The 16,145-nt window shown below is 43.1% G+C and overlaps 2 protein-coding genes across 4 annotated transcripts; one reads left to right on the plus strand and one right to left on the minus strand.

Annotated features, from left to right (window-relative positions):
* Positions 1 to 357: 357 nt before the first annotated feature.
* rpusd2 (RNA pseudouridine synthase domain containing 2) lies at positions 358 to 9,119 on the plus strand. 3 transcript variants are annotated; one of them, XM_029493772.1, is made up of 4 exons: positions 358 to 975; positions 1,580 to 1,876; positions 2,009 to 2,054; positions 8,652 to 9,119. In XM_029493772.1, exons 1-4 carry the CDS (start codon positions 379 to 381, stop codon positions 8,657 to 8,659), a joined length of 948 nt encoding a protein of 315 aa, XP_029349632.1. In that variant the 5' UTR covers positions 358 to 378; the 3' UTR covers positions 8,660 to 9,119. The 3 variants fall into 3 exon arrangements, with proteins under 3 accessions (XP_029349632.1, XP_029349631.1, XP_029349630.1); XM_029493771.1 differs by having other exon boundaries at positions 2,009 to 2,557; positions 8,652 to 9,117; XM_029493770.1 differs by lacking the exon at positions 8,652 to 9,119 and having other exon boundaries at positions 2,009 to 4,557.
* On the minus strand, positions 3,437 to 14,421 carry disp2 (dispatched RND transporter family member 2). The gene is made up of 10 exons (XM_029493769.1): positions 14,302 to 14,421; positions 11,548 to 11,692; positions 11,093 to 11,367; positions 10,866 to 10,895; positions 10,616 to 10,739; positions 9,970 to 10,085; positions 9,320 to 9,435; positions 8,756 to 8,853; positions 8,354 to 8,512; positions 3,437 to 8,044 (listed from the first exon to the last, which is right to left on the minus strand). The coding sequence occupies exons 1-10, from the start codon at positions 14,394 to 14,396 to the stop codon at positions 4,721 to 4,723; spliced, it is 4,482 nt and encodes a 1,493-aa protein (XP_029349629.1). The 5' UTR covers positions 14,397 to 14,421; the 3' UTR covers positions 3,437 to 4,720.
* Positions 14,422 to 16,145: the final 1,724 nt, after the last annotated feature.

The following is a 16,145-nucleotide window of genomic DNA, read 5'->3' on the forward strand; positions in this document are numbered from 1 at the left end:
ACACACACCCAAAAAAATAATAATTATTTATTTTCTGTTTCCAGGAAACGTTTAGAGACACAGGCCAAGGCCTCACCTCTTAAACAAACCCTGGGCTGATATGGGGAAACACTTTCAGTCTCGCGTTAGTTCTGGAAACATAATTTGTAAATTATTTGTAAAGTCACATGTAGATAATTTTGAATAAACTCTATTTAGATGCACATTGTGAACAGTTGGTGGCGATAACGCTCAAAGAGGAGGTTCTTTTAGATCAAGAAAAAGAAGAAACGCCATGGTTTCATTGTTTGGACTACACGTCCGTCCGACTGGACTACATATTTAGGTCATCAGCGTGCGCGCCGAGCATGAAGGACCACTCGATAGAAGGCGAGCCACATGAGCGTGTCGGTTAGACTTTTGACAAAATGTCATTCCGTTTTACTCTTCAGAGGTCAAAGTGAGTTTCTTTTGTCTCGTGTCGTCAGTAAACCCGTGAATCCTTTTCATTTCCCGCCGTGTCGACACAATATCGCTACCATGGCGCAGGCGGCCGTGACTCCCGGGTCAGCGGCGGTGTCCACGCCGGGAGCCACCGCTAATGAGGCGACCGAAACCGGCAAACGTAAAAGCGACGAGTCGTGTGAACCGGAGGCCAGCGGCCGGGGGAAGAGGCGGAGAGGAGCGGGGGGCAAGAAGCTCCGTCCGGGAGAGAGGTACGTCCCCCCACCGCAGAAACGGAACCCCGGCGTCAGCTTCAACCAGGAGCATTTCACAGAGACCTCCTACTACTTTGAGGGAGGCCTCCGCAAAGTCCGTCCGTATTACTTCGACTTCAAAACCTACTGCAAGGCTCGGTGGGTCGGGAAGACTCTGCTGGAGGTGTTCAAGAGCGAGTTCAGAGCCGAGTCCATAGAGTACTACCAGAGGGCTGCCAAGGAGGGCCGCATCCGCCTCAACCAGACCCCCGTGGAGGATCTGTCAGTGGTGCTCAGGGTCGGTGATATTTATTATTATTCTCCACACATTACACCGTTAATATCATCACTGCAAGAGCATTATAGATGGAGGCTTTCTTAAACTTTCTGCACCATCACACATTATGATTAAAAAGCAATATGTCCTAAATTCCTAATTCTTGAATATCTATTGTTTGTCTTTTATTAGATTAAGGGAATTAAAAATGTTTTTTTAATTCATTTCCAGTGTTACACAGCTTTATCAAGTCGGATTATCACTTTAATTGTTTCTGAAATGCTATCAAAAAATTACAGTCCCACTGGCATTAGTCTTAGCAGAAGAAAATAGTGATTTTTTTTTTTTAACCCTCTTCTTCATATATCAGATTGTCCTAATGGAGATCTAAATATATGTATCTTGTGCAGAGAAATTACTATTGCTAAAAGACTCAGAGGTAAAAAGATAAAATGATAAATGCAAAAGGTCAACCCTACTATGACATCATGTTCTGCAAAATACTTGTGGCCATTGTTAAACCGGGTCATTCTGTGACCATTGTTCTTGCAGCATGCCAGGTAGGCAGAGGCAGACAACAACAAGCTGCTTATTCCTTTTATAAATATATTCCTAATATTCACAGAATAATGACCACATGAGAAACACTGTCCACCGCCATGAGCCACCGGTAGTGAGCAAACCACTGGAGATTCTGGTGGATGACGGTGAAGTACTCGTGGTTGACAAGCCTGCCTCCATCCCAGTGCATCCCTGCGGTCGCTTTCGTCACAACACAGTCATTTTCATCCTGGGGAAAGAGAGCGGCATTTCTGAGCTTCACACTGTCCACAGACTGGACAGACTCACATCTGGAGTGCTGCTGTTTGCCAGAACATTGGAGACATCAAAGAAACTGGACCAGCTGGTGAGAGACAGACAGGTACGTTCAGGATGGTTTTGTGTTTACATTTTGACTTTTGACCGAAACAAAAGCACTCTTGTTTATGATATCTGGCTGTAATAAATAGATCAGTGAGTTTAATAAGTTCTTCACATTTCCTATCTTTCCCAGCTTGTAAAGGAGTATGTGTGCAGAGTCGAGGGGGAGTTTCCAGGGGGTGAGTTGATCTGTGAGGAACCCATCTTGGTTGTTTCCTTTAAAATTGGCCTCTGCCGGGTTGATCCGAAAGGAAAGGAGTGCCGGACTGTCTTCCAGAGACTTAGCTTTAATGGGAAAACCAGTGTTGTCCGCTGTTTACCCCTTACTGGACGCACACATCAGATCAGGGTCCACCTTCAGTACCTGGGTTTCCCAATCGTCAATGACCCAATCTATGGGTCCTCAGCATGGGGTCCTCACAGGGGTAAGGGCGGACTGGTAGGGAAAAGTGATGAGGAGGTGCTGCAGGCTCTGGTAGAGGAACATCAATCTCAGGAAAGTCTTCACCTGTTGGATATACCTGATGATGGCATTGGCATCAGACAAGAGGCAGAGAAAAACATGTCAGATTGTCTGTCTGAACCTGGCAAGACTGGAGAAAATCGTGGGACACAGACTGATAAATGTGGTGGCGACAAAGGGACGGATGGTTGTGGCTCAAGCAATCAGACAGTAAATGAGGTGAGTCAGGGCTGCACTTACCCAAACAGTAACAGCACATCACCCCAAGAGTCTCAGAGCCCTCACAAATTACATGGAAAGGAAACAATAGCAACTGACTCTCCCCAGAAAATTCCCACAGACATGAGAGATCACCTGTGTAGTGAATGTAAACTAGTACGACCAGATCCTACAGAAAAGGAGCTAATAATGTATCTCCATGCTTTACGCTACAAAGGACCTGACTTTGAATATTCCACACGTTTACCTGACTGGGCTAGAGAAGACTGGGTGGAAGCTGAGTAAAGCTGATTAAGACTGTGGGGTTAATGTCATGGAAAAGATGAGACATCTTTCAAGAGCTTCTGATTTTGCAGCACTTATTTTAACAATTTCAGTGTCGAATTTGCAGAATTTTTTTCCCTTGGTTCAAAGCTATTTATGTCTGATAGATACAAGTACAAATGGATATTGGAATTGTATTCTTTTTCAATTTACCCCCATTATTAGTTTGTCAGGCATTTACTTTTAATTGAATTTTAGCCTGTACTCTGTCTGATACTCCAGCTAACAATTGAAATGAATTGAAAACCAGTCTGCAGGAGAATTTTTGTCATTTTATTTCAGTTTTGTGAAAAATTAACATTAAGAGCTGTAGATAATAGTGGTGGAAACCTTTTTTTTTTTTTTTGTTTTAAATATCTTCTGTTCATAGAAAGCCTGTGATTGATTTCCTTCATCTCTAAAACAGGTCATTCTGCTGAATGATGTGTAAAGTCAAGTTTCTTTGAAAAACTGCAATTATACATTTAAAATGTCAAAAGCAAACCCTTTTTACAACAAGAAAGCGTGAAAATAAACCTGCTCATTGGCATATCCTATATATATTCTTGTCAAGGCTCCACCAACACTACACCTCCTACACTTCTTTGATTATGACTTAATATCATAATTAGGACCATAAATACATCTCTTATTTGACACATCCGTTGCACAGAACGCATTTTAGCTGTTTCAACCTATTGATAGATATTTGGCACATGCTGCTCGTCATAAATACCATCACTTAAAATGAATAAAGATGTGATATGACATCTTGGTGGTGGGTTGCGATGTAGTTAAAGGCATACTGTTCCTCAGATCATTGCCTGTAGACGTTTTGTTTTATTTTTTTCTGAACAGTGCCACAGCAAGGTTTAATTCCAAATGATTTGCTGTTGAAGCTGTGGCATGTGATGGTAGAAGTACTGCTTTGAAACTCAAAATTAGAGCTCACACCTGCTTCTTTAGGAAGTCTAGAGCACGTACTGACGTCCACAGATTCAGGAGCAGTATGCATCTTAAATCACCAAGATTGTATAAACCCACAGCATATTGTGTTATCTCTCTACTAGAAACTCTTAGGATTGTACAGGAAGTAAACATATTTTTGGCACTGACACTGGAATAAACAGCATGACTTAAAACATTAATTGCAACCAACCCATGACACCATAAATGACACGTTTCTTATTTTCTCATGGTCACAGTGGACGTTCTGTACATAATATCACAAGTGCAAAAGCAGCTGACTGTGGTTTAGTGACACTCGTTCGCTACTATAAATGTAATAACTGACTCCAATATACTGTATGTAATTCTGTACACAGGCACACATTTCTGTATAGCTCACATTTATATTTTAAGATTCTGAAGTCCATTCATGTAAATAATTCATTGCGTTTGAAGGTGACACTGTATTTGTTGATTAAACCATGTGATGCATTTTTTTTAAAGAGTTCCAGGCACGAAGTAATTTCTGCGGCAGATGCAGATTTTTTTTTTTTCTTTTTTTGCAGACAACATACTGTAGCTGTAGTTTCCTCAAGTGTGACGTCAGTTCAAAATTGTGGCAGAAGAAAAAACTTTGTCTTTTTTGGTCTCTCTGGAACTGCTGGGTTGAACAAGTCATGCTTTGATTCGAACCTTTGCTGAAGAAACACTCATGCGTTAACCTATTACTGGCAGAAATTTTAACAACCTTAGCGGCAAAACATATGCCACACATTACACTTAGATTAATTTATGCTTCCTTTGAGTGTACAAAAGTAAAACTTCTTTTCGTTATTTATGATTTTTGTGTTCCTTTTTTGTAAATTCAGAACATTTAATGCACAGTGTTTGCAAAGATTCCTCCAACTTTGCTCAACACGTATCCTCCCGTTGTCCATCTCTCTTTATCCAAACATCTGGCAAGTCTGGCTTACTGTTGGGCAAAATAACTACTTCTTCACTCTGACTGGTGCGGCCCTTATTACAGGTCTCATAAACAGTTTCTTTGAGTGAGAGACGGAGCGTGTCTCTCTTTCCATTTAGGTATCCTGGTTGTAACCGAGCATCTCCTTCATGTTGCTGTGCATTTGAAGGCCCAGGCTCAATGTCGCTGAGACACGTTTCACAGGAATCCTCCACACCTTCACAGGAGCTCTGAGAAAAGGAGGAGCGATGTTCTTTGTGGGAGTGGTGATGGGGATGGTCTGGTGAGTTTTGTTCGTCTGTGCAGAGAGATGGCTGGTCAGTGGTCTCCAGCGTGTGGCTGATTATGGTGTCGTGTATGCTTGACGACGATGAGAAGGAGTCATTGCTCCAGGGTGTCTTGCCGCCTGGCTGGGCTCTGCATGTCTTACACAGCAGCTTGTCCTTTGCAAGGCCCTCTTGTTTTAGCCCTACAGGTTGCAGGGTGTTTTCTTTGTAAGGTGATGAAGTCTGGAAGCCATGTTGGCAGTTTTTATGTTGTTGACTGCATGTCTCTTCATGTGCCCCATCAATGCTATTTCTTTCTGCATCACTCCTACAATATTCAATCTCATCAGAGAGCACAGATGGACGGTTGGACAGTTTACTGGTGCAGGTGCTGTTCTCAAAGCTGTCACTCAGCCGATAAGCCAGCGGCTGCAGTTCATACTGCTCTGGCCCTTTGCCCCCACCTCCTCCCCCTCCCCCAGTTTGCTTTGGTCTGTGCTGACGCTGGTGGTTAGGGTACAGATAGCCACCTGCCTCTTTGTCATAACCCCTCCTCAATCTCGATCTGCCAAAGTCGCCATTAGCAGCTGAGGAGGAACCAGGTTCTGCTGCAGAGCAAGAGGACGGCACACAGTCCGTCTGCTCTGAAAAGCACAGCAGTGCGATCTTTCCGCAGTTTTTCTGAGGTCCAAAAAAGCAGCACAGGGACTGGAAAAAGAAGGTTGCAAATCCACATGCTACACATTTAACCAAAAACAGGAAAATCCCCAGTTTTCTAAACAGCAATGCTGTAGAAGGCAACATGATGATACCCATGGAGAAAAATGCACCAGAAACTATTGCTACGGGGCATCCCATTCTTTTAGTGGAGTGTGCTACTTTGACTATTTTTTCTGAGTGAGGAGCTAGGCTGTAGGATATGCAATAATTGGCTATGAAGTCAACAGACAGTCCTGCTGCTGATGATATGAACAAAGCCTCAATGCCACTCAGCTGCCATTCAAGAAGAACCAAGAGTCCGACAGTGACAAACACGCTGCCTCCTACAGTCACCGTCCCATATATGCTCAGTGGAATATTCCAGGTGGTTAGAAGAAGCAAAGCAAATGTGATGGCTACTGAGAATCCAGCTACTACCAGAGTCTCTGAGCTTAAAGACTGTTGAAGATCAAAAAGAGACAGCTGACCGATGAACCAGCCATTTCTGAGTCCTTGCGGTGCTCCTGAGATTTCTTTGTTAAACCATGTCAAGATTTCCCTGTAAAAAACACTGGTTCTGCTGAAGTTGAAGCTGTTAAGGTATGTGGTTTTAAACTCCAGCACGAGGGCAGCAACTCTGCCATCTGGCTCGTAGTAGAGGCCTCCGCTGTGGGCCAGATGGCCTTGAGCATACGTCTCTGCCAGCATCATGCTGAGACAGTTCTCAAAAACACTAGCAGGGAAGGGGAAGCGGATGTCATTACAGCAGAAGTGAAGGGCGTCATCACTCTCTGAGCACCGTCTGATGGACACCCAGTGGATTAGCTGCTCCACAAGACAGATATTTTCTGTCATGACATTTCTATCCTCAGGTGCTGGAGTGGAGTAAAAACTTTGGTTCTGGACCCTTCCACACAGATCCCTCAACCACACCTGAGCGTCTGGTTGGCTCATGTTAAAGTCTGGGTCAAGAACCAAAGAGCCATTGCTTTTAGGGTCGAAGTGATCCCCATTATCTGTCGCTTTGACTCCCCAAACAAGCTTTAATGTAACTGGCTTATCCTCTCCGTTTCTCTGTCTCTCAAACATAAACATGTGGCGATACTCTGCATCATATCTCTCAAATGGGTGACTCGAGCGGAAAAGCTGGGTGACCTTGCTTTCTAAGGTGGGGAGCTTCATTCCTGGGTCAATGCAGGCCATGTATGTGCCCCCCGCAGCAAGCACTGCAAACCAGCACACCCAGATGTACCTAAACTTTACCACGCCACAGGGCAAGAATTTCAAAAATAATAGATTAGAAGTGTCACTAAGTCCTCGTTTTAATTCTCTCAGCTTCTGTCCGAAAGTAAAGAGGCATTTCTTTCGTGAGCTTGTATCCCAGAAGCCACCGGTGTTTTTGGAGCAGCATGGTTTCCACCCTTGCACTGCCAGAGATCCAGAAGATGCCTCTGTGTAGCGCTCCCGCAAAACAAAAGAGCATGGCAGCCACACCAACGCCAGGACTGAGCTGATGAAAGAGGCCATTCCGAGAAAAACTGAGAAACATCTGATTGCTGTGATGCTGCTGAGATAACCAGAGAAAAACGCAGCGCTGGAGGTCAACCCTGATGCTAGAATCAAATAACCGACTTCCTGCAAAGCTCTGTGCACTCTCTTCTCTAGGGAGGCTGAGGGCCTCTGGGACAGCTGCAGTTTCCAGAAATCAGCAAAGATGAAAACATGATTGGAGCAGCTTCCCAAGAGAATCAGAGCTGCAGAGAGGTTGACCAGGGGGAAGAAAGTCAGACGAAATGCTACTTTATAGAGGAAATAAGATGTCAGGAGAGAGCCTGTGATTGCTATTAGCGATAACACTACGATGAAGAGAGACTGGAGATACAGAGCCATGGTGAAAAGAAGGCAGACAACAGCAAGGACGGGGTAAACCAAATCTTTTGCAAGGTAATGCTTGAACAGTGTCTGCTTGATGCCAAAGTCCATGCCAGTGATAGTGGTGTTGTTGTAGGTCAGATCCCTGCCTTCGAGACTGTTCATGTATATTTCCATCATGTGCTCTCCTTTGACGACAGGTAAGAACAGCAGGCTATACTTAAGTGTCGGGATTTGATATTCAATGGTCTGCGGGCCAAGAAAGTCTTTATCGACCAGGAAGTGCAGGATCTGGAAAACCACATGCGACTGTTTGCAGCGGGATGGGACAGAGGAACAGCTGCCATGTTTAGGTCTGTCCACACAGGCCTCCACTAGACGTCCTTCATGATAGTACTGAGCACATTCCCGTAGAAGGTTCAAAGATTCAGAAACCTGATGTCAAATAGAAGTTACATTTAGAAACTATAATATAAACAGAACATCAACCTTCCCTTAAAGATGGGAACTACTGTCTTTTTTCAAATTTTCATACTCTCTGCAATTTCTGGTTCTCCAGTTGATAAAAGGTAGCAGTACTTTAAAGATGGACCTCTGACAGTGTACATAAAGGCTGAGTCATTTTTAGCAGGTGGAAATTGTACATATATTGGTTACGCATTTATAGAGATTTGGTAATGCACATAATTATTTTCAGCAGTAATTTGTAGGTTAATCTTTAAAATAAAAGGAAGGCAACAGTACTTGGTGCGAGGTGAGGCTGAGGCAGCAGGAGGCATTAGTGAGTACAGCCAAGTAATTCCCCAGAGACCAGCTCGGACAGCAGCTGCCCCTGGATGTTCCCTCGGCCTCCGCCCTCACGTGCTGCTGGCACAGGTCCTGGAACTGAGCCTGGGAGCGAATCTGAAACAAACAAGAGAGAGATTTTTCTGAATGCATGCCTAGTTTTGGGGGAAAAGAAAAAGAGGAAAAAAATTCATTTCAGACAAGGTAATATATGCTAAGTAGTGTGTTGGGTTGTGTTTTTGTTTCATTCCAACAGAGCATTGAAATGTGACGAATAGTCAGGGTCCAGAGGAGAGGAGAGACTGACAGACGGTGATGACGACAGAAATGAGAAGAAGCGCTGAGTAGATCATAGCAGACCCTGGATTGCTCCATCTCACACATGGCGTGGATGGCCTTCAGGCTCCAGAGACTGGCCGAGTTTTCTGATCTGAACACCAGCTGGGCCAAATGCTCGCCTACACAGAGACAGACGTACAGTAAGGAAAACCAGCAGGGAACTGTGGACTCATGAGAATGCTAAGAAATGTTAACAATGGTCAAACTATTGTCCGTAATTCTATTTCGTAAGGTATTAATTCATAAAAGTCAAAGCAGGATAACAGACAATTTCTGCTGTCTGTATTGACTAAAAAGAAGGTATCCTATAATGAAAACCTGAAGACTTATAGGTGCTAATGAAGCCATTCAGGGAGCTTTTTGTGTTTTTGTGGGCCAAACAGAAACGTGGACTTTGATCTTGCAGCAAACTGTTTCAAACTAGACATTAAAGAAAATCTGAAATTACCAGCCCTGGGAAAAGCGTTGAGCAAACACTTCCTTTTGAAGCCATACTGGAAGCTATTATTCGTATGCTTTTACCATCTCGATAGTTATTACTAAATATACATATAACCAGTAATCAAGTAATCAGGACTGGCTTACCTGGAGCGTCACACAGGAAGGTGTTTGGGGATGATTCTCGAGCCAGCATCCTCTTGATGCGAAGCCGGAAGATGTCTTGTCCAACACTAATGTTTCCGTTGGCTTGAGCCCCAAAACTATAACACAGTTAAACCACACGTTTTCTACGTCATACACACAGATTTATTGCAAGTAAGTGTAAGACAAATGATTAATTCCAAGCTGGAATTCAGAGCAGCAGAAACAAGCTGTAAACAGAGCTTTCTAGCTTTTCAGTGGATGTGTGTGCATGACACACAAGCTACAACAGCTCTGCAAAGCTGATGAAACTAAAGAATCAGATTCTCAATTGAGCATCCATTATTTACTTAAACAATAATAATTACAGCAGCTTTCATTAATTTTATTGTAATAGTAAATGTACTTTTAACATGAAGTAGGGAGAAAAACCTGAATGCCCTTTTTGTTTATGACTATTTTCTTGTGTTATAGAAGTAAAACATTATTGGCATTAACTGGAGGAACAATTCACTATCGGATTAGAAACTATAACTTATAGCACCCATCTACACAACAATGTGACCATAGTTGTTCGACGTGTACAGCTCATTTCCAGTTGTAGACCATCTGTGTGGTCCCCCCTGTGCACTCCACTCAGGCTCTCTGCTGACCTTTTACTGAGCTGCTGTGGTAAAGGAGACAGAGCTTTCCCCGGGCCAGTGTTCTCCTGCAGCTCAGACAAGCTGGACTGTCGAACTCCGATGTATGTTCCCCGCGGTTCAAAACCCTGCACACACGTACACAGTCACATAAACAGAGACATCAAAGCCAAAAACGCTGCAGGTGCTCATGAAGGCAATGCAGTAGCTTACTGAATTAATCAGCATTTCAAGCATCCTCAAAAGAAAAACAAAAGAAACCCTCACAGTTATAAAGTAGAGAGCCTTGCATAACCCAATGTTTAGTTTTCATGTAAATCCTTTCAGATTAGTTATTAACAGCACATTGTTGTGAAACACATCTTGCAATTTCCTAATCCTCCCTTTGTCCCCCATACTAGCATCTCAAAGATGAAGACATATGTTTAATTGAAACAACAGTGAACATGATGTGATTCAGAGCAGTCCTTTGGATCTGACATAAATATTAAATGGTTGTGGCTGAGACTCTGAGTCATTAGGGAAGGAATAATCAACACTCTAAGGTGATGAAAGAGGTTTGATTTGTGTTGCAGTACAGATGCATTCACTGAACGTTTTAGCAACTGTATGCACTTGCATTATGTGGTGTGACTGTGTGCATATGAGTGAAACTCACCAGCAGCGGGTCAGAGAAGTCAGGCAGTGGACCAATGAAGAGTCCAGCCAATGAGCATCCTAGCAGCAGCGCAGCACAACCCACCAAGACCAATAAAGGGTAGTCCACTATCACCTGGGAATAACTGCCAAATGCAACACCACCCAAGAAAAAGCCATCAGTGGCTGTGCTAAAAGATTAGTTGTTATCACAGGACGTGTGACCTCCCATACCTCTTGGCTTTAGAGTGAAAATTAGCTCCAGTACTTACCTTCTAAGGATGCAGTGGAGTCCTCCATCACTGGAAATAGTGAAAATACAATTGATTAGATGCCATTGAAAGTGTCACCCAAATGATAGTTTTTGCCAAATGTTCATTCATCTTCATTTCAATAGCTTTTCAGACTTAGATGAGAAGATTGCCACCACTGTGGAGTTCGAGGTCTCTACCAGAAAGTGAAATTCCCCAAAATGTCAAACTATCTCCTTCAGACATACCTGACTGCCACCACATGTTGCTGTGTTGGTTTCTGTGTCCCGCTCTCGTTTGACCCGTGCAGCCAGTGGCATCTTACTGCACCGTGATGTGATGTCTGATGAGCAGAACAGCTATGTCCCACTTTCACCACTACACCTCCTTCAGCATGAAGACCTGTTGTGTTTGACTTACACTCGTGGCAGGTGTTTGGTTTGCGTGGCCCGTGATGGCTGCAGTGGGGGCATTTTTGGGGCTGTGGTGAGTCATAGGGCCCTGCCCGATGACCCTGGGGGACCTACAGGTGAAAGAAGAATATTAAATATGGTTAATTATATACATGTCAAATGTATTTTGTATCCAATCTAACATTTTGATTTATTTTTTTTTTTTTTATATATTCAGAGACCATTGTAATGGGTGCCTATATAGCCATCCTCAACAAGCCACAATGACTACAGTCAGTTTTCAGGCATACTTGGTGATAAAGCTGGCAGGAAGAAGAGGGTCGGCCAAGGCTGCTGCAGCTGTCACATAGCTCCCCCTCATATTGGATGAGTGTCAACGGAGCTTCAGTAGAGCACTCACTGTCAGGCGGGCAAAGAGACACTGCTGGGATCTCACTGAGAAGAGGAGATAATAAAAAAAGACAAATTTCATTTAAAGTTCAGCCTGTTTACAAAAGCAAGGTATAACAATCAATTTTTTTCCACAACACACTGATTGACACACCAGATTCTTGCCTATTTTCTTGTTTCAGATTCTCTTCGTATTCTGCTGAGAGTTGAGAGAGCCAACTGGACTAATGAGGTAACGAATGATTTTCTAACACACTGTGGCTACTGGAAGTAGCAAGGCCAATGCTGTGTGAGATGGATATCATGAATGATGACTCATGGGTAATGGCAGCAGTCAGATTAGATTGTTAAACAGGCTTCTAGATCTACATTTAATAGATGTGAAAGCAGATACTGGATATAATTTGTTTACTGTACTATTGTGGTAAACTACTTCCCTTTACCTTTCTGAGATAAAATAATAATTTCCCCCAATTTTATATTACTTCCAGAATTTTAATTTTAACAAGTCAGGGTAAATAAATAGATCCAACTGAATTTATTATCTAGATGTGGTTCAGTGAGGGCTGCACAGTCTACCATATGGTTCTTTTTCCACAGCAGCCTCGCTGCAGTTGCACTTCCTGCCTTGTCACCATGGCAATGGAGTAAGTCAACAGTAGCTAAATCGCCTCACACAGTTTTATTTGCATCCCATAATAGGCACACAGATGATGAGCGGTTGTTGAATGGTGGTATACTGTAGCAGAGGCATTATGGAGCTGATTAATGGAGGAGCTCCACGAGGAACAAACTGAGACTTTATCTTCGTATCACAATAAAACTGTAACATGATCTAAATAATAAATAGCTCACAGTGTACTCAGTGGCTCTTAGTCACATTGTAAATGTTTGTCATTTAGTTTAGCCTACTTAGAAGATGAAGTGAATGAGTAAATACACCCATAAAGACTGTGTTGAAGTAAACATTGCCAGCTAATTGAGCAATCTCTGTTGCTGTGGTGTTCAGAAACTGGGGCGGGTTAGAAAACACTGCTACGCTGTAACTGCTCACATAAATTATTAGCAGATCCTGTGTAACATGTTTGTAGCAGCCTGCTTGTCATAGCGTTCAGGTTATCAGTATTTCAGCCCATTACTTCTCTTTGGTGGTGATTTACAAGTCTGGCCAATGTAGGCACACACCTATGAGAAGAACAATTTGTGGTAGTCAGAGTATGAATGTTTCAGTGGATGAATACAGAAATGTACGCAGGAAGGTGTCACGTAGCAAATCTACGTATACATAAGGGCCCCCGCAATAGCGATCATTGCAGAGCGATAATTAGAAGCATCTGTCAGTGTGACAATTCACCATCACCACAAACAGCCACATGCAAATTAACCATTAAGCTGCAGCTAAAAGTTGAGTAACCCTCAAGGAGGGATTATTGACAGAGTTGTTGGATTCGGCTGCATGAGCTTCAGCAAGGTGAAATCTGTGACTGAGTGTAGGCAGCAAGGTACTCATATTCTTTCTTTCTACTGAAAATTATGTGTTATGAGTAAAAATTATCCCTTGGAAATGTTACTTAAGTTAAAACAGATGCAGGCATTCATGTATCATCAGCTAAGTGTACTTAGTGTAATGTTATTGTGGTTAAAGCTGAGTTTGGCTGTTGTTGGTAAGTGCATGAGTTGCTTATTTGGAAACTAATGTCTAAGCACAGCTTTGAGGCTTTAAAAAAAAAACCTCCAGCAAAGACACTCACAAAGTATATCTGAGTCTACAGTCGTGTCAGCCAATCCCTGCTCTCCCCTCTGTTTCCCTTCAGGCCTCTGTCTTTCACCCTTTCTGCAGCACATCGCTATTTCATCAGTTCTCTTGACACCTGTCAGTGTCACGCCCTCAGACATCTTCCACAGTGCCAATCACACACACACGGACACACAGCAAAGGCTAAAGCTCAGTCTGTGTGAGGGAGGCGAACTGCCAGAGCCAGAGCTGCTCCTGTGTGGGGGGTATTATTAAAGGACGAGAGCTTGAGGATCCTTCTTGGAGGGACACATATGTGGCCTGTTGCTGGGCTAAACAGTGGCAGGCCTCAGCTGTTTCCAGCCCCACTTTCATGTCTGAAGCCTCTGGGCCACATATACAAGCCCAGTTTATAGAGTGAGTGACAGGGTGACAGCAGCGACCCAGAGAGGCACCATGAGCCAAGCAGGAGGCAGATGACACAGAACAGACCTCACAGTCCTCCTGCTGGGTGTGAAACAGAGATTATATATCACTGTATAATAACCACACGCAATCCTATTTATGATGAATTAAACCAGAAACAATGAAGCAAAACACGAAATGTACCACAGTACATCTGCACCGTCTGAGCTCATCGGCCATGACCAAGTGCAGAACAGTGATGATACAAATAATAGGAAAGTAAAAGTAGTAACATGAGAAATAACATATGTTGGTTACACTCCCATTGTCCACAGCAGGATAGATGAACAATACTCCCAACGACCACATGAGGGTAAAAACACGTCCGCGTCTACTCACAGGAGATTCGCTTTATTTTTATTTATTTATTTTTTACTCCGTTGATTAAGTTAGTCTGTAAACTACAGTAAAATCCCCAGTCAGAGAAAAAAAAAACAAAACAAACACAACCCACCTCTGGCAAACCTCCTGAATTTCCCTTTCATCTGAGGGAGAATCATCCATCACTATCGCATCCATGCTCTCTCCTTTTACCGAGCCAGCATCCATCTCCCTGCTCCCTGCTGCTTCTCTGAGGGCTAAACGTTCAAAGAGCTGTTTGTAGGACCGGGGGTAAACCCAAACAGCCCCCCATCCGCCCGGGCTGGGTCCACGAGGATCGGAGACGCGTTCCCGTGTCCGAGGCTGCTCGTGCACGGCAGCACCGAGGCCGCTCGGGTTAATCTGCCCCCGAGCTGCGCTCTGATTGGCGGAGCCGCGGTGATGCTGAGGACGCTGGCCGGTCGCTGTCCTACCGGCCGCGGTGCTGGAGCTCAGAGAGCCGGCCGGCGGACGGTCAGCTGCTGAGAGAGGGGGGGTTCCACTAAAAAGCCCCATCTTCTATCCATTTCTTTTATTTCTGAGACAACAGCTGCGCTGCACTGACTGTCCTTATTCTGTATCTATCGTTTTATTTGTTGCCTCCTGTTCAGTTCCTTTTGGCGCTTTAAAAGCTCTTTATAGATCAAATTTACTGTTATTATTATTATTATTATTTCAAGCATTTTACTTGTTTTAATGAACTAACATTTCTTATTTGCAGACTAACATTAAGCAGCATTGTCATAACTAGCTTTTCAATTTGGTCAAAATCACCAATGCAAGAGAATTTTCACAACCTGGCATCTCAAATTTTACTCTTAACAATTGAGGCAATAGAAAATTACTTATTAATGCTTTCACACTGTAATTGGTGCCTTATCAATGGTATGTAAGTGACATTGTGTGGACTAACTACACTTTTAAAATGTTTCCTTTGCTAACAAAACCAGACATTTTATAAATTGAGTGCGTTGTCTTTCAATTAAGTAATTCTGGCCAAAGGCCTTCTCTAAAAGTAGAACAGCAGAGTACTAATTTGGCATATTAATGAGATTATGTTTTATGTTTTACTTGCAGAGTGAATTCCTTCATAGTGATTGCATTATGAACAAGAAAAATGTTTTCCAGTTTCCTAAGAAAAAAACATTAATAGACTAAGCTAGTTTCTTGGAAATTGCTCTAAATTTAAAATAATTACACAACAACACAAGAAGAGAAGAAAGGAAGGAAGAAAGATGCTTACAACTTTGAGCAAGCTGTAGGAAAGTAGGAAAGCCAAGGCCAAGTGGTTTAAAAGAAAGGAGAAACTGACACAGCAAACCAGTGTGACATACTGCTAATGAGGCGGCCGCTGGTCTGGCTCTGGTTATAAATATGACTCATGGCATTGGGCCCTCGTCTCCGAGGGCCACAGTGGAAAAGGAGGAAGTGATTTATTGGAAGAAAAGCAGAGATCAAGAAAAGGAGGGTGTGCGAAAGTTTCAAAGCAGAAATGAACGTACTATTTCATGGTGTTAAAAAAGCAGAGACAGTGGAGGGAGGCGTCTTTAATTGTATCTCAAAAATGTAGCCACTTTTTTTTTTCTCTCTTTACTGAACACAATGTCAATAGTGAAATAGTGACAAAGTTTTTACATGAGTGAGTGAATCACTGAATCAAGGACTTTCTTTACTACTAATGAGCTCAAGTCTGGCATGTTTTTGTGAAATGTCATGCTCATATCCAATGAAAGCCTGCTGTGATGCTGGCTGCCACAGTTTTCTGTACAGCCTGTGTTACAGCTGACGTGGCTAATGCCTTGTTGACTTCAGACACTGATTAACTTACACTGTTTAGCTGTCCAGCTTTGCAAACACACAGACACACACACACACACACACACACACACACACACACACACACACACACACAGAGACACACAAGAAAGAAAAAACAAA

The sequence above is a fragment of the Echeneis naucrates genome, chromosome 22, assembly GCF_900963305.1.
Source record: "Echeneis naucrates chromosome 22, fEcheNa1.1, whole genome shotgun sequence".
NCBI classification, from domain to species: Eukaryota; Metazoa; Chordata; class Actinopteri; order Carangiformes; family Echeneidae; genus Echeneis; species Echeneis naucrates.

Excerpts from the sequence above, each read along its gene's own strand:
- rpusd2 (XM_029493770.1), top strand. The coding sequence starts at position 379 with ATGAGCGTGTCGGTTAGACTTTTGACAAAATGTCATTCCGTTTTACTC. Across the intron at positions 976-1,579 it reads ATCTGTCAGTGGTGCTCAGG|AATAATGACCACATGAGAAA; the intron begins GTCGGTGATATT and ends TAATATTCACAG. Across the intron at positions 1,877-2,008 it reads AGCTGGTGAGAGACAGACAG|CTTGTAAAGGAGTATGTGTG; the intron begins GTACGTTCAGGA and ends TATCTTTCCCAG.
- disp2 (XM_029493769.1), bottom strand. The coding sequence starts at position 14,396 with ATGGATGCTGGCTCGGTAAAAGGAGAGAGCATGGATGCGATAGTGATG. Across the intron at positions 10,896-11,092 it reads CAACATGTGGTGGCAGTCAG|TGATGGAGGACTCCACTGCA; the intron begins GTATGTCTGAAG and ends CACTATTTCCAG. Across the intron at positions 9,436-9,969 it reads CCACAGCAGCTCAGTAAAAG|TTTTGGGGCTCAAGCCAACG; the intron begins GTCAGCAGAGAG and ends ACTGTGTTATAG.